The sequence below is a fragment of the Athene cunicularia genome, unplaced genomic scaffold (assembly GCF_003259725.1).
Source record: "Athene cunicularia isolate RWA unplaced genomic scaffold, athCun1 SCF_2, whole genome shotgun sequence".
Taxonomy (NCBI): Eukaryota; Metazoa; Chordata; class Aves; order Strigiformes; family Strigidae; genus Athene; species Athene cunicularia.
The window spans coordinates 666,762-689,409 of NW_020799266.1; the positions used below are offsets into that span (position 1 = coordinate 666,762).

Sequence of the window (22,648 nt, forward strand, 5' to 3'; positions counted from 1 at the left end):
TAACTACCCGAAATTCTTGTGACTAAGCTCTTGCAAAGCTGTTTTTCTGTTACTGGGATCCACGATGGATGCCATGCAAGAGAAGGCAGAGAGGGTGCTTACAGCAAAGCTACTGCAGTTTAGGGTTACTGTGCCTCAGGTGAGAGGCAGCACAGTTTGGGGAGCACTGTGCACACACAGGGTGACCTGGGCCCCCTTAATGAAAGGTTCCCCATTACTCAGGTGTATTAACCTTCAAGACGAGGTGCCACTGAGCCCCATGCCCCCCCAGCTCCGCCCAGCTTTCTGGCTTAGAGCAGGGCAGCTGCAGGCAGCTTGGGAACCACAAGTGTGCTCTACCTCTGACACACCTGCTGTGTAACACACTTCTGGTCACTCGAAGTTGTGAAGTTTAATGTTAATCTGACACCTGTTTTGCAAAAACTACTTGGGCAATGAGTTACATGCTTCTTGTAAACTTTGGAGATTACAGTACACTCAGATCCTTTTGCCTGGAAAGAAGCTGAACATGTCTGCACCCATCTCATCTGAGATCTCAGCACTTCTTACACCTTTGCAGTTCCTTCACAGCATCTCCTCTTGTGTCCCCGATTCAGTCCTTACTGCTCCTCAGGTCTCAAGTATCAAATAAAGAAAAAAACCAACCCTCCATGGTCACAGGGCAGGAACATAAGAAGAGTATTTTCTGACAGGAAACAATAGAAAAATCAGTTTCAATTCCCCACACTGCTTAATTGCACTCTAACCACGAATTTTCTCGAGGCTACATCTCAGTACAACACATGGGATGTGGTAACCTGATATTAACATACCACTTACGTGTAAAGTGCTAGCAGATTTACTGTTTATTAAACCTTTCTTCTTCTGACTCTCTGGAAAACTGACCTGTAGTAAACACGGAAGCTCTGAGTCCACTTCAAGCAGTGTCAGACAGTGATATTTTCAGTTGGAGAATTAGTGAAAAATCCATCTGGCTGGGAAAAACTGCTGTCCTAGCAGGTAAGATGCAGTTCACAAGACCTGGATACAACAGCCTCTATTCTCACCTCACGCTGCCTGTGACACTTTCCCCTCACTGCCAGTCTGCTCTGCAAAAGGAAGTTTAGAGAAAAGCCAGCCACATTTTCACAACTATGCCCCTCATCATCCCCTTGGGTTAGGAACTACAGTTTAACAGTCTTCTAAAATTAAAGTTCTGGTGTCAAAAAAGTCATTACAGCTGAATCGGCACAAATTGGCCTACTTTTTTTTTTTCTTCCACTGGAACAGACGCACAAGAGCTATTTAAAAAGCTCCGAGTTCACACCAGCTTTATGCTTCTCTGTAGTGACAAAAGCAGAGCTGGTCCAAACCCAAACCCATCCCAAGCTGGTTGTGGATACACTTGCACATAGGAGGAGGGCAGCCAGGACCAGCACCCCACAGCTAGTGGGAGCCCACAGTGAGTCCAACAGCTGTGACTATGCTGGAGTCACACCTCCCTCTGTGGGCACCCCACCTATCACTGTGGGATCTTCTCCTTTTCAGTGTGTTTTTTGGTTACTTCATATGTATTACTCACCTCCACCTCCCAGAAACTGCATCTGACTGAAGCACAAACAGTACAGGAACCTCAGGAAGAAACCTCAGACATCACTTGAAAGATGAATTTAAACTGAAAATGATTAAGGTCTTTGACAATACAAAAAATGCTGACAGAAGGCACCATTTAACGAATTACCACAGAAAGACCATGGAAAAATGCAGAAACACAGGTTAAAATAACTTTTGTTTATTATAAAATACATATTTACACATGAAGGCACTTTGAAACTGTTACAAGTTTTTCATAGGCTACTGTTTCAGCTGTTCAGCAAGTCCAAAAATATTTTTTGTCATCACCTAAAAAGGTGAAAAGAATCTGAATTGCATCCAGTTGTAGTACGTTAATTCTTCTAATTAAAAAACACTACACACTACAACTAATAAGGATTTTAGCACCATCAGTTTTCTACAGTTTCAGAGAGTACAGTAACAGTGTGGTGGGCAGATAGGTGAGAAGAGCTCTGCACATGATGTTGAAGTAAAACCAAATCAACTAAACGCCTGCCATACAACACTGCTGAAAGACTTACACTGTTAGGCCTGATCATGTTTTCCCATCCAGAAAGGCTGTGGTGCTCCATGCAAATAAAGCAGACTGCTAAAAGCTAAATCAAAATTCCCCATTTCCCTCACAAGCCACAGGAGGCTTTTAGGGACTGGAGTATATACACTGAATGGTTGTAGTTGTAACAGCACTGATGAGCAGATCAAGCCAGAAAGGTTTTTTCTCTTGTACTATTTATCTCAAGATCTGAAGACAAATATTAAAATTGAAAAAAATTAAAAGGAACTGAACAGAAGAATCTGCATGAAACCTAGTCCACTGCATGGCCATTTCCTCACACTGCAGCTCTCCATGAAATAAGTGAAAAAATTGAGGATTTTACTAATTATAGAGCTTGTGAACTTTCTACTCACTGCTGAGTAGGGTCCCTGCACATGTACACCTTTAAATACATTTTTCCTCTATCATTGCTGGTCAGATTCATTAGCTGAGACTGCTTGAAATCAGTGTTCTTCCCTGGAACTGTGGTACAGCAAATCTTGCAACATATACTAAACAAACCAAACAACAAAGTGAAGAGATCCTTAAACAAGTCCTATGTAATCGTTCAATTTTTTTTTTTCAGTTCAATATACACAAACTGAAAAATACAGTGCTGAGAAGTTTCTTTATGGCTCCAATCTTAAATGTAATTACGAAATAAGATCAAGCTACTGAATTACAGTAATGAATAAACTTGACTTTTCTCCCATCTTAGTAAAAATTCCTACCAAATCCCTCAGTGTTAAAGACTCAGTTACAAGAACTGGATGCTGGAATTTACACATTTCCAATGAATCTAAGCCTTTAACAGCTATTAAACCCCCCCATATATACAAATATGCCTTATCTGATGGGCTTACATTCAGTGTAGATACTACACAAGAGGCTAAGATCTTCAGGAAAAAAATAAAATGAAGAAATATGAATTTGTGCATTTTAACAGCTGTAAGATGGTTAAAGCCCCAGCTGTTTTTCAGCTCTAACCAGCCTGTACATCATGGGTAGGCTGAAATACATATGAACAGCTTCCACAGCAGGATTGCCATCAGACTTTCAACTGGAAAGGAGCAGCTCTCCCATGGCAGTATTCACCAGCTCAAAAAAAGTAATTCAGATTCACTGGACTGTATCTCAGTGCTTTAGCAGATGCCAGTGTCCAATTTAAGTCAGTGCTATTTGTACTTCTTGATTATTGCCTTTGTTGTTGCAAAAGCTGTCTGATCCATGTCATAACAAACTTTTACTGAAGTTCTGACAGAAGATGGATCACAGCACAAATCATACAGTTCAAAACTGCTCAGCTCTTCCTGAGGCTAAATGATCAATTTGTTCTCCACTACAGTTACTTCACAGTAAAATAATGCTTAAAAATCCACATTCTTTTAAAAATAAGGCACTTTTAAAGTTTCTATCCCAAATACCAAAAGCTTGAGGCAACTTTACTGACTTCATTCGTTTCCTTATCATTCTTGTTCCAAAAATAAAACCAGTATTACTAGAAGCTGAGTTACACTCAGAACTCACGATGCTCTAAACTTAGGCTTGAGAACATCCAATATGGCTTTCTACAGATCATTCTTTTGCTGAAACAGCTCAGAGTAACTTAGAGCACAGTGTGGCCTTTGGGAATGAAGATCACCACCACCTCTCGTTTTCTGTAATTGACTACTTAATCCCTGCTTTTTGCATCCTGCAGAAGTCAGGTAAAAGTTTAATGTTAAAGAAACTTGGCAGTTATCTGTATACAAAAGCAGGAAATAAATAGCACAGAAATAAACAGCTGTATCCAACTCTGTAGCTTTTAGATTCCACAGAAAAGGGGCAGTTTTAATGATTTGCTCTTTCACTGACAACATCCTGGAGACGTTTAAGTAGAACGTCATCATTTTCCTGGCAGAGTCGCTTCGTAGGGGATTCAGTGTCACTATCGATTGTTATTGCTCGCTTCTTACTCCTGTGTTCTCCTTGTTTTATCATATTGTTGATATCCTTCAAACTCTGTAATCAAGATTAAAAATAATCATGAGTTACTATGACTCCATTTCAAACTTGCTCTGGTTTTCATTATCTGAGAACAAAAACTTATTCTGAACCTCCTTGCTGAGCGAGTGATGGATTTTACATGAAGAATTCTACCTTTCACCACAAACCGAGAGGCTAGTTCAATGAAACCTTGTTGCACCTAATTAGGAGATTAATTACCACCCCACCCCCCCAAACAGACCCCTTTCAACTTTTGTTTTCTACCTTGGAAGGGCTCCCATTAAATTTATACAGTAGTGCAGTGCGAGGTGTCAGGCAGGCACCGTTCTTGTGAGGCGAAATGTAAACAGAGTGCTGCTGAGAAATCCGCCGAGGAGACACCGGCTGATGCTTAATGTTGGGGAATGGAGACATGGGAGGGGCTTCCACCTGTATGAGAGGGCAAATCAGAAGATACTTAAGAGCAGCACTTAACTGAACTTCGCAGAAATAAAGATTAATACATTTCCAGGTCTTTAGATTTTATCCCTCAGCAGTTACAACAACAGATCAAGCATCCACCAAACAAAAATTTTATTTTCCAGATGCGTTACACAGACACTCCATAGGCATTTGAGCAAACAGGTGTTGCATCGATAGAGGGAAGTTGAACTGCATCTGCATTTGTCCTCTGGAAAGGCTGTTAAAGCAAGTCCTCATACCATTGCCTTTAACTATTTGACTTCTGTAACCACACTAGGTGAATTACAGAAGAAGACTGACAACAATGCTAATACAAAACCAACTGTTATTACTACATAAAGTAAAATTCCAAAATACTTACTACGTGATCCTGGTTTGTTATATCGTACTTCAGAGCAAATGATTTTACTCTTTCTACATAGACTGCATTGTAAAATTTGATAAGATCTCCTCTCTCCTCTGTTCCCGACTTACTGAAGTTCTCTGATGTGGATTGTCTTGAGGAACTGCCAGTTTTCACAGACGAGTCTAACAATAAGAGAGCGCTTCAGATTTCAGAGACAGCATCAGCAAACTGGGCACTTCAGATTCAAACTTACAGTATCCAGCTGACAAGAACTCAGCCATAAATTGGCTAGTTAATGAGGTGAATTAAATAAATGGGCTTCAAGCAGGATCAGGCTGTGTTCTAGCTGGTTATGAACATTAGGAGAAGCTACAAATCACTGCTAGGAGGTTAGTGGATTTTGGCTAAAAAGGCCCAGATAAGTCTTTATTCCAAACCTGGAAATAGCTGTAGCAAAAAACATAGCTGACGCCTTTTCCCAGGTTTATTTTGGGGAGTGATACAAAGCCATCTGTTGCTCTTAAAACTAATCTTTAAGCAGTCTGATAACTCCCTGCCTTCAACTTGTGTGAGAGTGACCACCTGGCAAAGAATAGCTTGGTACTGAACTCGTGTCTGCTGCAAGGAAGGCATGACACCATTTGTTCAGGCGTATTACATTACAGTTGTTCAGTGGAAAAAGCTGCAGCCACACAGCAAGTGTACTTCTGTTAGTGTTCTCTCTCCCCTAATTGAGCTGGACTGCATGCAGCCTTCTGTGTTTCATCCTCCATACTGTTCACTGCCAAGCAAAACAGGGCAACACAGAGTAAAGCCTCTTGCAATCACTGACACGAGACACACATCAAAAGCTTCAGCTGATGACTGTGTGACTCCTTACTGCAGCTGCCTTGTGTCACAACGCAAGCATGTATTCCTGTAAGCTGATGTCAAAAGACCTGGAGTTAACACTAGATAAAGGAGGCAGTCTGTTAATCAAAGAAAAAGTCTGGCAGAAAAAGCAACTGAAGAACTTTAACCAAGTGCAGTTGTTTGAGAAGACACCAGAGAGCCCAGTGCCACTTCAGATGCTCTACGACACCCAAGAACTGTGGATCTACTGGACAGGATGCTGAACCTACAGGAGATCAGCACTTTCCTGGAGCCCCATGGAATCCTCAAAAGACATTTAAAAAATGGCTCTAATACTTGCTTAAGAAATCCTACCCATGGTGGGAATTCACCATACAGAAGAGTCTTCTAAATTTCTGCATGCATCCTGGCTGCAGATCTGCTCTGCTCAGGGGTTCATACATGGGCTCGTGATCTCTTGGTTTCCTGACACGTCACTAAAAACAGGCATGGCACAATTTTCATGCTTTTCTCAAATACTATTCTTATCTCTTTTCTCCTTTAACCCAGAGCGAAGAAAATATCAACCATTTAAAAGAAACCTGAATATAAGAAAATAGTGGTCTCAGTCATAATTTTTATTTTCTGAAATACGTTTTCCCTATTTAAGTCTTCAGAACAGGTGATATTAAGGAAAAAACCTGTCAGAATATTCCAGGTACTGTTCATTATTTTGTTAACTAGTGTTGCTCTCTAAGAACTGCAGTATCACTGACACACTAAGGAAACAAAGTAAGCCTTGAACAACCAAATTTTAAAAAAGAATATTAAACATTTTTCCAACTAGGAAGCATATTTTCTGCATCTAGCACACAGAAGGGCTACTGACAAGATGGTCGTTTTTCTTTTTCAACAATATATTTTTAATACATTTAAAAATGTAAAACTTGCTTCACTTCTCCTTATCACTTGACAGTTCAGTTCTTTAAAAGCCCACAAAAACAGCAGATTACTTGCTTTACCTACCTTCTGTCATCTCCACATCTTTGTTTCCATTTTTGCCCAACAGGACATCGTCAGAAATGCTTCTCAACAAGACACTCCTATAAACCTAAAGGACACCAGGGAAAAATACTCTTGTCAAGGAAAACCAGGAAGTGAGACAACTAGATGAAATCCATCTGAATAAGAATTAATCTAACACTGAAGAGGATTTGACTTTTATCAGCATAAACATTTGAAAAGCCACATCTACCTGAAATTTGTAAGAAGGAAAGGCAATACTGTCTACTCACATGGCTATTTGCTTGTGGCTGATTTCTGTAACTTTTCATGATGTCCTGAAAAGTTCTTTCCTCTTTGGTTACCTGGAAAAGAAAAGGCTGTTGAAGACCAAAGGCAAGCAGCAAGGCTGGGCTGGTGAGGTCCGTTCCACTCCAATAGCTTCCTCTGAACAGCTTTTTTGTGAGTATTACTATGAATACATAATTTTAAAACTTAGTTCTGCTGAAGAGAATATGAAAAAATAAGCATTTTTCTTGTTCAGGCATTCCTTGTTTCTTAACTACTAAAGTCTTCTGTTACTTATGATGCTTAGGAATTATTCATTTTCTGGCTTTTCTTCTAGTGACACTAAAAATCAAAGGAGGGAAATATTAAGTCAAATATGTATTTGTAAATTTGAAAACCAGACCTCTATGTATTTGTAAATTTGAAAACCAGACCTCTTCTCTAAACAAAGTGAGAAAATCCTGAACAAAATACTAGGCAGGTACATACATACACATATGCAATTTCAGTTTGCTTTTGTACTTCAACACAACCCATTTGTTAAAGGACCTGTTTTTCAGCCATCTAATTTTAATAGCAGATGAGCAACCATTTTTCTAGTAGGAGCTATGAGAGAGTCTCTGGCTAAATTGCCAGGTCTCACAATGCACTGGAGACAGCACTCAGAAGACTGTATTTAAAAAAAAAAAAACACCAAACTAACAACGCCCGCCCCCCAAACAACTGACAAACTGCATGATAAAATACAGAGCACTGACTATTCAATGGTTTTGCTTTTCTAAAGTGATCAGTATTGATGTCAAATGAGTCTAAGCTATGCTGCAGTTAAGAGCACAGGTGGTCACAAGTTGAACATCAGTTTCCCTCCACAGATAGTGGTCCTCTTCATTTGTCTTCCTCAAGAAGAAAAGGTAATCCATCATCAGTGTTTTAGAGGAGCCTGGGCTTAGTTTTACTGTCCTGAATTTGTGTCTGCATCAGACTTGGTGGCCACTGTAACCATCAGCTCTCAAGTCTGAGTCAAACCTGTATTCCAGTTTCACAATCCAACTTAAGGTGTTAAGTCAATGCTGGCAAACTGAGTAATTAAGCTCAACTCCTCAACCTGAATCTTCAAATGCAAAGAGGATTTTTTAGAATAGAAACTTTCCATTCATACGTAAGGTTGTGAGCTCCTCGGATTTTTGCACCTGCATAATTCTGTAACTGTAAAAGCATTTTTAGTTCAGATTACACAGACTGTGAAGATGACAAATAGGACAGAAAACAAATACGGGGCAGAGATCACACACTGCTGACCAGTGCTCACTGTGAATGTGCTTAAGAAGAGAAGAAAAACCCTCTCAACTAATTGGCTGGTTGAACATTTAAGATTATGCAAAACAAGGAAAAATACACTGGGACTTCATCCACATCTTGGAAGGACTTCTCCCTTCCGTCCAGTAGGATGACATGAAGAAAGCAAATGGTGAACTGTGAACACCATTTACATTTTTAATTGATGTAAAATTCCCTGATTTTTTTAACGACATGTTACCTTTGCCATGATGTAAAAGGCACAGAGGAGGAGCTGGTCCAAATGTCTGTTCTTCATTAGATCAGCACAATGAACCAACGTGAATTCAAAGCACGTCCATATTTTCCTACGCAAGTCATTGGAAACATCCAATTTTAAGCACAGATCACGCAAGCGCACACTTGCCAGATGATAAACCTGGAAAAAAAAGAGACACACAGTAAAGAGTCAAGCCAAACAAGTTTAACCTAGACTGCAAAAATGAAAGTCCTCAAAGTAGAGCTGTTCTATACTTGAATAGCTTGTTTCTGCAAGATTTCCCCCCTCTGCCCAAGACAATGTCTTCAAACACCAAGCTGCCAACTCCGTTCAGATGTTAGATCTCTAATGCTTATAGGAAATCCGCTTAAAAACATGACTATGGCTTCTGTGTCATATCACTCATTCTAGTGGAACACTTCCAACAAGCACAAAGAAGGGACGTACTTCAATTAAGTATAATCTTAGATCAGAAAGGTGACAGTGTTTTTTCCTTTTTGATTACCAAAAAGATGTCTCAAAACTTGAAATAACTATCAAGTGCAACATTAGCCTTCTTAATTTCAGAAGTTCTCACTTCATGGATAGTAATCAGGCACATTCTTTTATGTTGGGAAGCAGAAAGAGTTAATTTCCTTTTCATTTGCTCTACTGAACAGGAACAAGAAGGGAAAGCAGGGAGAAAACTCTTATTTTGAATATGATGATCACTAAATAGAATGTCAAAATTTAAAGACAAATTTGAGTGAAGATTTTAGTTCACCTTCGTAACTAAGAGGAATATGTTGCCTAGCACATGGTTTGTCAAATACATCACTACAACTGAAGTATCCCCCAACTGAGAGTAAAGCTTCCAAAATGCAGTCTGATCTCATGCCTGGCAGCTGGCTAATCAATTTTTAATCCATTCTCAGAGACAGACTGTCACTATCAAAACTAAAGAAAAAATTCAAAAATTAATAACCAATAATTCAAAAATTAAGGAACCAATAATCCCAGGAATTAGTTTCTGTATTAAGGTTTACCTTAAAGATTGTTCAGTGTGTATTGTTAACCTAGAAAATTCTAGACCATAAAAGGGGAAAGCTTCTGAAAATAACAGCAAAAAAGACTAATATTTCATATATTCTTTGCAGGCATTTAGGCAAGTTACCCCTGCCTCCTCTAAAGGCCCTCACACTCCACATTGGAAATGAAAGCAACTAGAATCAAGTACTCTGAAGTTTCTCTGAAGCACACCCAGTTATTAACTTACCCCTTAAATCCTTTATTATTTTAAGAAGTTCCTTCTTTCTAGAAACTTTCAGATAGTGTGTTACTAATCACTGATTTCTGAGGCCCCATACAAGCAACATCGGCACTACTGGGTAGACCTAAGAAAACTGCAGATGAGAATCTCCACATGCAGGATTGAAACAGCGCAGTTTTGAATGAGCAAGACACAGGAGAATAATCCCTGATATGTTTTAATGCTTGCAAATGTGCAAGGCTGTGAAAAGAGACAAGGGCAGTAAAAACGACCAGTATTTGTGCTGGTTTAAGCCCTGCTGGGACCAGAGACCATGTTGCTGTTGTCCCTCCCCCACCCTCAGCCGGTCAGACTGGAAGTGAGGCAGAAACCCCGGGTTAAAATAAGAAATTTAATACAACAGTGTGATAAACAATCTGAACAACAACAGTAGCAATAACAACAAACAACAATAACAGTAAACAAGACAAAATACATACAGAGAAACACTGCAATGGATACAGACAGCCCCGTGCTCCCCGCGATCAAAGCCACAAAGGCAAAAGTTCCTGCGCCCAGATCTGACCTCAGCATGGTGTGAATAACCCAGCTGGAGATCCCTTCCCCCTCTCTGCTGGGGAAAACTTAACCCTATCCTAGCTGAACCAGGACAATTTCTTAGGTAGTTTTTTATAGAACCTGCTAATTATAAGGAAAAAAAAAAACATGGCACATCAAGGAGGGGAAGGGGTAAAATTGGATTCTTTGAAACACCTGACAACATCTTTTCTCTTCTCCTCTCAGGTGTGTAAGAACTGCTCATGCCAAATAAAAAGTACATGAAGACGGAAAAGTAATGAAAACTGCACAAGGAGAAAAGTTTCAGCATGGCCCTGAACAGAAGTAAAGCATGAGTTCCTAACAAAGACACTTACCTTTCTGTAAAACAGGGCCAAGGATCCCGTCCTCTTTGGTTTGCTTGCTGCTGAGACATGCACTTCTTGCGCTTGATTCACTTGAGAGTGGCAGGGAGCCTGAGTCTCCAGTTTACATGGCTGACCTAAACTCATCGAAATGGGTATCAATGTGATCCCACCCATCTCGTTTGCAATACCTGGAGATGACATACACACCCAGAAATAAATTGTTTGCTCTCCTCATGCTGCAGAGTTAAACTGAATAATAAATTCATTCATAAACATTTCATAAAGACATCTCATCTTTCTGTACTGGATGCTAAAAAGACTGTCCTTTCGAGTCTTCAGAAATGATTACAAGTTACATTTCTGATAATCCTTAAAAGGAAGGACAAGGATGTGAATGGATTATTTCTAAAGCTATCTGAAAGTACAAAGTTTACCAGAAATTACATTTTCTGTAGTCATTGTACCATTATTTTAGGGGAAGTGGGCATTCCCTTTCTTCTTTTTCTATTATTCTGCAGACCTAACAGCAAATTGTATACAGTTCTAATTAGTTTCCTCAGCAGTCAAATTCTCTTGCTGAAAATCTCTTTAAACATGAAAAGTGGATTTTTTTTGTCATCTTTATCTATATATCCCGTTTTTAAATTAAAAAAGGCTATAAACCTCACTTCTCATATATAATTTTCAGAAATATTCAAGCATCACCCAACTTCAACAAAATAAAAATCCCCCACTGTTTTGCTAATGTCCTTATCAAGAAATTCCAGTGCCCTTTAAGATTGTAACAGACCAAAGTTAAGACAAACAGTACTAAATCGTTAATGGAGCTGAGAACCAAAGCATTGTTTAATCTGTGGTGAGGTGTAACTGGAAGAAGCAAGAACTTCACAACTTTGTTTGCAAGGAGGAATCCTCGGGATGCTCGTCAGATATCGGATGTCTCCATGACAGAAGGAGATTTCAGTATAAACTTAAGCTTTTTTTTTTTTTAATTTATTTATAAAGTGATACATGTTCTTTTAAAAACAGTGATACATATTCAAAATGCAGTGTTTAAGAGCAAACAAAACATCTAGTAGAGAATAAAAATGAGAAGAATCCATACCATGCAGTGGGATAGTAACCTTCTGCCCTGTTTTTCCCGGTACTGTGGCTGTTGTCATGGTCAGCACTGTTTGGCCAGGAGAAACCGATACATTTTCAGCAGCAATGCTTGATGCTGGAGCAATTGTCAGCTTAGTTCCTTCCATTAAAATTTTTTCCATCTGCATTTCTTTGGGGCTGTCATCTCCAAAGAGCCTTCTCTTAGCACTTCCAGCTGTAGGAGAGCTGTAGCGCTCATGAACAGAGATTGGTGACAATGGCTGCATGTCTAGTATGCAAAAGAAAATAAAACACACCTTAAGAGAAGAAACTTAACAGGAATAGTTACCCATGAGAGGGGAAAAGGCTAACCTTCAAACTACAAAACCAGAGCACAAGAAATCACTCCTACCTAAGAACCAACCTCACAGTTCACTGTTCCTAGGCCATATGAACAAGGGCTATAGTCCAACTGTCTCCTTTTATTCTGCAGTCATCCCAGCAGCTCAGTTTCCCAATCAGGTACCACATGGAAGACCAGAGTAACCAAGCTAATCCACAGAGACCGAGGGATATGCAGAGTTACAGATACTCACTGCAGTCTGCTTCGCAGATTAGTACCTGCAAGTGTACTCTGCAGAACACTGACCGCATTCCCTGCATGTACTGTCTTCTGTATGTTCTGGCTTTAAAACTCTCTAAACCCCAGTCAGAAGCCTCCACACTCATCCAACCCGAGCTCCTCTCAGGCTTTTCTGTTGCTTTCAAAGATTTGCTCCAGTAGGAAGACTGAAGCACACAATACTCATTTACAGGCTTCTGCTCCTCTGGCTTTTTGCATTTCTGTGTAAGTTTGCTAGCCACCTGCAAGGATACCAGTGACAGCAGTCTCCTATTTCCCATAAAGCAGAAGCTTTCTGGATAGCTGGTCAGGTAAGACTGGTCAGAGACCTTACTTCTAACTCTGCCAGGATGGTCTTCTTGTTATCAGGGGCAAATAAACATTTCCAAGCCCCACCATTTTCCATCTGAAATTATCAGAAGCATTTGGTACCACATTCTCATACACGAGATAAAGTCTCACACAGCCCTACCCATATATGACACCATCTCCAAGTTGTTTTCCCTTCCATCAAACAACCAACCATAAAACCTACAGCAACTGTGTGTATATATATATTTCTATCTATATCTATATCTATATCTATCTCTCTCTCTCTCTCTCTCTCTCTATATATATATATATATCCTAATGAGTATTTAAAAAAACAGTCTTGTAGTGCAGTTTGCCAGACAAATACACAAAACCAAAAAGTACACCAGCAAGAACCTGTGTCTGGAATACAATGAAAGCAGCAATTCCTAATGAGGGAAGTACAAAAAAGCAGCAGCAGTGCTGCCACTGCCTCTTCACCTTCACTGTCAAGAGACAGTTCTGTGTGATATCTAGGATTATGCAAAGAGCAAGGTAGTTCCTCAGAGGAACGAATACTGCAGACAGTATTGTCTGTATTGTCCTCCCCTCCTGAAAAAAAATCTCAGTAGGAAGGAGGAATAAATACAGCTCTGTCATTCCGTTTTAAAAAAAGAAGTCACTTAAAATCCAAACCCACCGAGGACAAAAAAACCCACCAACCTTGAAAAATTTGAACAGTAAAGGACAATAGGCAACCAGATGACTGCCCACCTGAGAGTAATGCAACCTTTGGATCAACACAGATGCAAAACCTGCTCCAGTTCTGAAGTGAAGCATTATCACCAACATCTGCTGCCAGTAAGACACAGCAAGGGTTTGACCAGATGCATCTAGACCTTCCCTTCATCAAATGAGAGGCTTCACAACTCTGAATGCTTAATTCAGACTCAAGATTGCTTTTTGCAGTTATAAAGAAGTCTAAACCCCCTCTCCTCAAATTCACACATTTGAATCATATCAGAAACCTTGTCTTAAACATACCCCGTCTTAAACTCCCACCAAGATCTGTCCGAACCTCTTTTACCCGAGGATGAATTATAGGAGATATCGGTATCATTGGCAAATGCCCAAGCCCACTTCCTCCATTGCTTGCTTCAAAATTACTGGGAAATATTACCTGAGAAGAAAGAAATGCCAGTGTAAGATAACAAATAGCTCTCCCCCTTCTTTGTGCCAATCTGTTAACAGAAGGTTTCATGCAGTGATTGTCTTGTTTATACAGAAAACTGTTCAAATAACAGTAAGGAAAAGAACATGATTTTCCTAAGAAAAGGAAAACAGGTAACATACTTCTTCACAGGTTGGGACCTTGTTTTCTGAGGCCTGGAGGGCATTCCAGAGTGCAGAGTCCTGAGTCCAGGCGAGACTCTCGAGAATTTGTTCCTCAATGCTGTTGAGGTGCTTCACCATGTCTCTGGAAAGTCCTTCCTCAGAGCGAATTAGTACTTCAATTACCTAATGGTAACAAGACATATGCATAAAAGCAAAGTCACATCACTCATGCTTAGCACTATCAAATTGTTATTCATTTCAGGACTCTGTTCAAAACTTCTCAACATATAATGCTCCAGCCTCCCCACATCTTAATCTTCCATAACCCTCTTCTGATCCCTCTTTTAACCCCTTTCCTAAAGGCAATCCAGGAGTTGAAGATGGACAGCAGATATCCCATCACTGCACAACAATGCACACCAGGGATTTTTTTAAGGCCATTTCACCATCCCTAAGCATGTAAGAATGAAAGCACCAACACACACAGTGCTCACCAAGCATGTACAGCATACCTAGGAAGACAGAAGCAGGTATATCTGCTGAGGCTGGGTACACGGGAACCCCAGCATTTAAGCTTTCCTTCCTTTCAAACAAGCTGCCCGTAACTTTTTTAAATGAACTTTAGAACAAAGTTACAACCCTTAACATTTACAAATCGTGGCTGAAAGGAGTTGAATGGGCCCTTGGAATATCACAGTCCACCCCTATGCTCCAGTGCAAGATCCACATTATGTTATCTCTGACAGAAGAACATTCAGCCTGTTTTTCTACAGCTCCAGAAATGGAAAAGACAAAACTTCCCTGAAGAACTTACTGATGTGTTACTTACACTACAGAAACTATGCACCCAAAGAACAAAGTTACAAATGACACAAGTGGAAGAATAAATATTGGCTCTCCTGTGAAGTTTGCAATGGCAATTTTTTTCAAGTAAGAGTGCTGCAAGAATGTACACTGAATAGCGAAAATTCAAATCAAACAAATCTGTTCCACAATGTTGGAGCTGCACCAGTGCATCTGGTATTGATATAGGCTACCAACAGCCACAGCAATATCAACAGATTTGTTTCAGTTTCACTACTGCCCTACATCTGAGGATTAAAGAAGGAAGAACAGAATACAAAACAGCTTTCCAAAAGGGTTTTATTTTTCTAGTTATCATCTAAGCAGAATTACTGTTTTATTCATGACTAACTGCAGTAACCTGTTAGGTATCTAGTAAAAACAGAAGACACACAGAGAGATGCTAAAAGTATCAAACAAGTCAAAGAATAGAGATGACACTGGAGGCAGGGGGGAATAAGAAAAGAGCGAAAGTAGAGAACGCCCAGGAAAAAAGATTCTGTTCTGTTATATGAAACAAAACAGAGAAGAAAATATAATTTAACAAAGCAAGCCTGTGCTAAGCAGTAGTAGCTGAAGGCAAGAATATTGCTATTTTATCATTAATAAGCAGAACTATAGCTTGCAGCCAATAAATATGAATATCATTAAAATATATGCTTGAATGCTTTAGTGTACTAAGTGTATATACATTAAGAACTACAAGTTGATCAACAGCACATTACAGTTAAGTACCATTTACAAAACTGTATTCTTGCTTTAAATTTCAGCTTCAACTCTGGCATTACACGTTCCAGGTAATATATTTAAGGACAGCCAGAATTTACAATAGGCATATTATACATTATCATGGGTCCTCCTCCTACTTGATTACCCAGGAAGAGCGTCATCCTGTAAAACTGTCAATCCAGTAACCTGCCATCACTAGACAAGACCTAGTCCTAAGAGAGTAGGTATTTACCTTATAGAAATAGAATGGCCTGAGGTCAAGAACTTCAATGATCCAGGGAAAAGTTCGAGGTGAGCTATATGCGAAAAGCACAATCTCCAAGCAGCACGCCATGAGGGAGCGGTGAAAGACATCTTGTTCCAAGAGAGCCTGAAAAGATTACAGAAAATGTCAATGATCTGAGGTTTGAGAAATGGAAGTTTGAATTTTGTGGCACTAATACATGGAGAGAAGAGCTACTGCTTTTCTGCTTTCCCCAATTTCCTCTTTTTACAGGGAAGTTTAGAATGGTAAAGACTAGAAGTAGACTAACAGTGCCAAAATCATCACATTTTTCATACTATGCTTAAGTGAACTGGCCTCCTTATTGTGAATCACAAGCAGAGCAAATGCACTGCTGTCTAACAAGTACTGATATTGTTAATTGGATAAAGAAGAGGATATGTTATCTGTCCATAAAGTTGGGATTCTAAAAGGCAACACAAATTAAGATGGTAGTTATGCCAGAATCATACCATTTTTAATAGCAGTAAAAACTTTTAGGCATCTCCCTTATATTTTCCCTTTTGTAATATTAACAATATACACAGCCTGCTTTACTGCAGACTGCTCTGTTCTGGAACTGTCTGAAGATAACCCCCCAGGGAGGGTTACAGAAAGCCTTCTCCTTTTTTGCCAGTTCTTTACTTACAGTCAGATCCTTCCCATGTAGTCTTCGTGTTTCTTGCACCATTATAGTCTCCAAGATTTTATAGTACAAGATCTCTGCCAGCTTTAATCTGTTTACAGCAAAATCTGAAATTTAAAACCAACAGAAATTAAGCCAAATTCTGTTTGCACAAATGGTCTTAAGACTAAATTGACCAGTAGTTGTGCTTCTCTTAGAAAACATGCATATGTATAGACTCTGCAAATCAAAAAAGTATGTTCAGAGACCTACTAGTCACAAGAACAGCACAAAATTCTAGAAATGTTTTAAAGCATTATGTATTTTAATATTTCCACTGATGTAATTTTGCAGATGGTTGCAATAATACTTTTTTCTTTTTGTATTCAGTATCTTTAAAATTTTAAATCTAAGAAGAATGCAAGTTTACATTTGTTGAGAGCTGCTTTAGTTTCAATGCTCTCTTGGTTGATAACCATTTTGAACTGCAACCTTGGTTTTACTCCACAATAAACTTTTATTCTTTACAGTGTTCTGTTTGACAGCAACAGTCTTCTGTTTGGATATGTTTTGGGTTAAACCCAGCTCCAGTCTATTAAATACTTAGATGATAGCATATGTATGCATTTCATTTGCTCCGGTTTAATATTTTGAAACATCCCCAGCATTTCCCATCCATACCAATATGAGATCCTGGCTGTTCATCTGTTGACTGAGTGTAGCTGCGACAGAATGTCTCACCTATTTCTTTCAACCTGCTCACAATGCTTACCAGAGGGCTGCGCGCACAAGACCTGAAGCGGAACACAAAGAGAAAGACTTGTCTGTATAAACAAATACCCAGTTTCAGAAAACCCTCAAAACCAAAAAATCCCCACCCAAATCACCCACATAAAAAGAGAAGCTAGTTGTACTGACCTTTCCTTATCAGGCAACAACCTGTATTACCATAGAGAACAGAGGAAAACATAAACCGTACAGAAATATTTTTTCCTTTTTTCCTTTCCTAGCAGAGTTAAGGGAGGTTATGTAGATTTTGGAACAAATGCAGGAGGAAGCAAGAGCTACAGTAACACACTCGAGAAAAAAAATATATCTGCTAGGAACAAGGTAGTAGGAAGGATGCTACAAGAGGGAACCAAACAACCAAACACATCCACGAGACCACACAAACCAGGCACGGTTTGAGGGAGCAGAGGAAAGTGTTCAAAGTGAAGAGTCGGCATCTTTCCAAAAATACCTTATTTACTAGCATGGCATAGAGGAACTGATGAACTCCACAGTCACTACCATAAAAAAGGGCCAGAGAATCTCTCTGTCTGGAGATGCTCTCTCTGAATGCTTCCAGATTTTCTAGCAACTCTGTATTAGAGGACAGTGGCTTGTGACTAGTGTCAAATTAGGACATTATTTTTTTTTAGAAAAGCTATAGCATTGAAATAAATGAACGTTTCATTGAACAAAACCTTTTGTTTATCTTCAAAGTTAAGTTTTCAAGGTATTTTAATTATTTGAGAGCACAGAACATTACACATGGTCCAAAACACAGTTCTTTCCATTTCTCCTAATCAGGCAGTACATAGCCTAGTGCTTGTTGAACTCCTATCCAAGATGAGCAAACTGCTCAGCATATTTCTTGTCAGAGGTTTACTCAATTCTCTTCTCCATTTTAATATTTACATCTTTCTTGACAGACTAGTTTATTACTTGAATAAACACATTTTTTGTTTGAGATTGCAGACACATTAATATTTTAGTTGTGTAATAATATTATCAAACAGTCCTTAAACGAACAACTGAAGAAATATTCAAAATAAAAATGCATCTTGTTGAGCATCTGTAAACTTTTAAGAACAAGTGCTAGGAAAACTTTCAAAATACATGTGACTCCAAAAGATAAGAGCTAAAAGTAGTATTTTTCATATATTTATGAAGGTTGCTTAAAAAAACCAATACATTTGCACTTAAGTATTAAATGCTAATACTAAACGACCATTCTGATTAATAAAAAATATCTAGAGACCTGACACCATAATATGGCAAGGCCTTAATTTGCATGGACGTTAAGAAAATACCCAACAGCTTTACAGGTATTTACTATTACATTATTGCTTTTTATGAGATATAAAGCAACACTGATCTACCTTCTACTGATAAATTACTTTGTTTATACTCATCTGCTTATGCACCAACATTTGCATGTGCCTTTCACTACAGCCAGCATGCAGTCATGCATCCGGAAGCCAAAAACATAGGTTGAGTTATATAAATCAACAGGGCCTTGTCCTAGAAATGGTGATCATGGAAGACTGGGATTGTGTTCAGTAGCCACTTATGATTTCCCAGTACCATATAGCAGCTATAAGGGCTGAGTGTGAGGCTCTTGACTGGGAATGCTCTAACTCCTGCTAGGATGCTTGCCCTAGGACAGACATCACAGCCCAGGGAAGAAGCCAATAAGCTGAAGCATGCTCAGAGAAGGGTCACCAGAACAACTAGAGAAGTGGAAAACATGGCTGCTGCTATGCAAGAGAATTAGGGTCACTGCTAGGCTTATATATATGCTGTGAAGTTGGATTAAGATATCCTGAAGCAGTATGAAGGAGAAACAGAGAGCCTTCAGGCTGCTCTTCCCAGCTCTTTAAGGTCAACATTATAGCTTGTTGACTAACATTTCCCTCCTGCCCCCAAAACCTCTGCCAAAATAGTTACATCTTTTAACTGAGCCATACTTGTTTAAAACTTTAAAAAAACCCCAACCAAACAAAAATTATTTGGCTTCCCAGTGGACAGTTAAATTTACATTGGCAAAAGCTGAAGCTAGATTAATACAATAGTGACAATCTGGAGGGCGGGGGTGGTATGCTGAGCTATCCTTCTCCAGAAGGCAAGATCATCTAGAAAACAGAAGATCTTGCAGCGAGAAATAATACAGGAACACAGATGAAAATATTCTGCACCAAACAAAAAAAAGTCAAATTTAAGCAAGAAGGCAGTCACAAGTATGAAACGATGAGGCTTCATTTGTATGGGAGCAGCTGCAGTGGACGTACTTACTCAAAAATAGTTATAAGTTGTTCACTTGGTCCATTTTTCAATCCAGCCACAATGTTCTGCAACCGGCTCACACTTTGTGTTGCTGAAGCAACAGGAGTGATGACAGCTTCTTTTTCTCGTAGGTATCTTCTTCCAGTCAGGGGAGTTGAAGGTGCAAATGACCTTTTCTGCCAAAAGGAGAAAAACAACAAATAAAATCAGTCAACTGAACTGTTTCAAAAATCTTTTGAATAAGCACCTCCTGCAAAATCACTCAAAAGACTAAAATGACACCAGTGCTATGCTACCCGAATGCTGCCATCAAACCTGTGATCTCAAAACTGACTAAAATACTTAATTTTTTTCCCAGGACAAATACCAAATATAACAAATCTTCAGGCACACTAAAATTAACTCGAGGTGTTTTTTTTAAATGAAATATAGGAAAATGAGATTTAAAATCTTAAAACCTGTGAATATTTAAGCTCACTTGAGCATTCAAAATACAGAGCAGGAAAGAGAAAGGATATGCTTCCATTCACAGGTCCTGACTGCAGTAGTTGGGTGACAAAAGGAGTACACGGCACAGCTGCCTAGGAGAGGGTCACAGGAAAATGTTCTTTGGGAAATGCTGTCCTGGTGGACCTAAAGCCTCCCCTTACCCAAAGAATGATGGAGCCCTAAGCAGATGGAACTGTTGACTGCACTTATTATTTTGTACTCTGCTTTCTGGAAGTGATGCAATACAGTATTTGTTTTTTAATTATTACAAGAGACTAAATTTTGAAGATAAAAGGCAAACAATGAGGAGAGGTTAAGCCTGCACTCCGTATGCACAAATATCAATGAGGTAATTATACTACAGAAACTGAAGTTCAAAACTGGTAAAAATCATTCCAAACCCCTGTCTTTAAATTGCCTAAGAAACACACTTATAATTGGGAGAAAAAGCTAAGCTGTATGATTAATGTAGGAACCTGCTTGATGTTTACACTCAAAGAGTTGGGGCAAACACCTCCATGTCCAAGTGAAGAGCAGTGATGAGTGACATTCCTCAGTAGTTGGTACTGGAACTGGCACTGTTTAACATCTTGGCTGGTGACACGGACAGTGGGATTGAGGCACCCCCAGCAAGTTCGAGCTGTGTGGTGGGGTGACACGCTGGAGGATGTGCCGTCCAGAGGGACCTGGACAGGCTGGAGAGGTGGGACATGCAAACCTCTTTGAGTTCAACAAGGCCAAATGCAAGGTCCTGCACATGGGTCAGGGCAATCTCAAGCACAAACACAGGCTGGGGGACGAGTGGATTGAGAGCAGATCTGAGGAGAAGGACTTGGGGGTATTAGTGGACGGAAAACTGACTGTGAGCCAGCAACGTGAGCTCACAGCCCAGAAATCCAACTGTGTCCTGGGCTGCACCTAGAGCAGTGTGGGCAGCAAAAGAGTGGCAGGGGGATTCTCCCCCTCTGCTCCACGCTTGTGAGACCCCCCTGCAGTGCTGGGCCCAGCTCTGGGGGCACCAACAGCAGAAGGAAACAGACCTGCCTGAGTGGGTCCAGAGGAGGCCACAAAGATGCTCGGGGGGCTGGAGCACCCCCTGTGAGGACAGGCTGAGAGAGTTGGGGGTGTTCAGCTGGAGAAGAGAAGGCTCCAGGGAGAACTTAGAGTGGCCTCCCAGGGCTGAAAGGGGCTACAGGAAAGGGGAGGGATTCTTGATCATGGGTGTAGGGGTAGGATGAGGGGTAACCATTTTAAACTGACAGAGTGTAGATTTTGATTAGATCTAAGGAAGAAATTCTTCCCTGTGAGGGTGGTGAGACACTGGCACAGGTTGCCCAAAGAACCTGTGGCTGCCCCCTCCCTGGAAGGGTTCAAGGCCAGGTTGGACGGGGCTTTGGGCAACCCGGGCTAGTGGAAGGTGTCACTGCCCATGGCAGGGGGGTTGGAGCTAGATGATCTTTAAGATTCCTTCTGACCCAAACCATTCTATGATTTACACCAGCACTAGCATCTTGTAGTAAGTATTCTTATTTTTTAACTGACATATAAATCAGTGTGTGGTTCTTTCACACAGCCAGCACCACTTTTTCTCCCTTATCCAAGTTTAGAAAGTAATCAATTATTCTCCCACCTGCCAACTTCATTAAATACATTTTACATTTTTAAACAGTGAAACATGAACTCTGTTCATAGGCTACTTTTTGTAATGAAGAGATAGACTTTGTTGGGTTTTATGCCTTGAATGTTATTTTCCATAGAAAAGTACACAAGTTGACTTTTTCTGTCTTAAAAAAGGAAATATTGGGGGGGGGAAAAAATCCTGTGTAAAGGTTTTGTGGCATTCTTATGGGGTACAAATGAAGTTTGAACAAAATTGTAAGACCTATATATTTAGGTGTAAGTACTTACTGATTTTTCTCAGGCAAAAGCCAGACTACACACATGAAAGTGCTCACATCCTGTTTAAGAAACAGTAATTTACTAAATTCCACAGGAAAGACATCATCACCATTTCTCCGCAGGAAGACAGCATCCACTGAAGCCTGCAAATAGCATTCATCATCTTCCTCTCAGGCAGAAGTTAAAGAAATTCAAAGTCACCTCAGTGATTCAAATAGTGTACAAGGATGGAAAAACTTGAAGGAGTACTTAAAGTGAGATCAAGATGTTAAATAAATCACCTTTTCAAAATGCTGCTGAAGATGACACTCCACATGAGCTCTCGCTGCTGTTTTCCCTACTGGCATGTCTGCAGGAAATTTTCGAGGAGTGCCAATTTCTTCTTCAGCATCAGCTCCTAGGAAGACTCTCTCATCGAAGTCACCCACTGTCAGAACGTACTCTTCATACTCTTTATTCAGTGCTTTGCTGAAAGAGAAGTGCAGGATTCATATCAAAGGTTAAACTACTGAAGAAATAAAAAAAGGTGCCAGGGGAGCTAAGGTACAAAACTTAAACAACCTTTAATGCTTTCAGCAGCAGTGCTGCTGGTCAACAAAACTTCACTACCCCAAGCAACCTACCTGCAGTCTTCCCTGCCTTCCTTCATACTTAAACCCCCCCCCCCCCC

General features: G+C 39.9%; 1 protein-coding gene across 2 annotated transcripts in view; it reads right to left on the minus strand.

Moving 5' to 3' along the window:
* Window positions 1-1,749: 1,749 nt before the first annotated feature.
* RBL1 (RB transcriptional corepressor like 1) overlaps window positions 1,750-22,648 on the minus strand; it is a 25,354-nt gene continuing 4,455 nt past the window's right edge. For both annotated transcript variants that reach the window (XM_026867229.1, XM_026867228.1), the window contains 15 exons: window positions 22,260-22,446; window positions 19,600-19,766; window positions 17,224-17,336; window positions 16,567-16,670; window positions 15,888-16,025; window positions 14,102-14,266; window positions 13,793-13,928; window positions 11,858-12,124; window positions 10,762-10,940; window positions 8,581-8,757; window positions 7,049-7,120; window positions 6,780-6,864; window positions 4,938-5,104; window positions 4,379-4,543; window positions 1,750-4,129 (listed from right to left, as the gene is read on the minus strand). In XM_026867229.1, coding sequence (XP_026723030.1) covers window positions 3,959-4,129; window positions 4,379-4,543; window positions 4,938-5,104; window positions 6,780-6,864; window positions 7,049-7,120; window positions 8,581-8,757; window positions 10,762-10,940; window positions 11,858-12,124; window positions 13,793-13,928; window positions 14,102-14,266; window positions 15,888-16,025; window positions 16,567-16,670; window positions 17,224-17,336; window positions 19,600-19,766; window positions 22,260-22,446 — 2,293 coding nt within the window. In that variant the 3' untranslated portion in view covers window positions 1,750-3,958. The remainder of the gene's footprint in view (window positions 4,130-4,378; window positions 4,544-4,937; window positions 5,105-6,779; window positions 6,865-7,048; window positions 7,121-8,580; window positions 8,758-10,761; window positions 10,941-11,857; window positions 12,125-13,792; window positions 13,929-14,101; window positions 14,267-15,887; window positions 16,026-16,566; window positions 16,671-17,223; window positions 17,337-19,599; window positions 19,767-22,259; window positions 22,447-22,648) is intronic.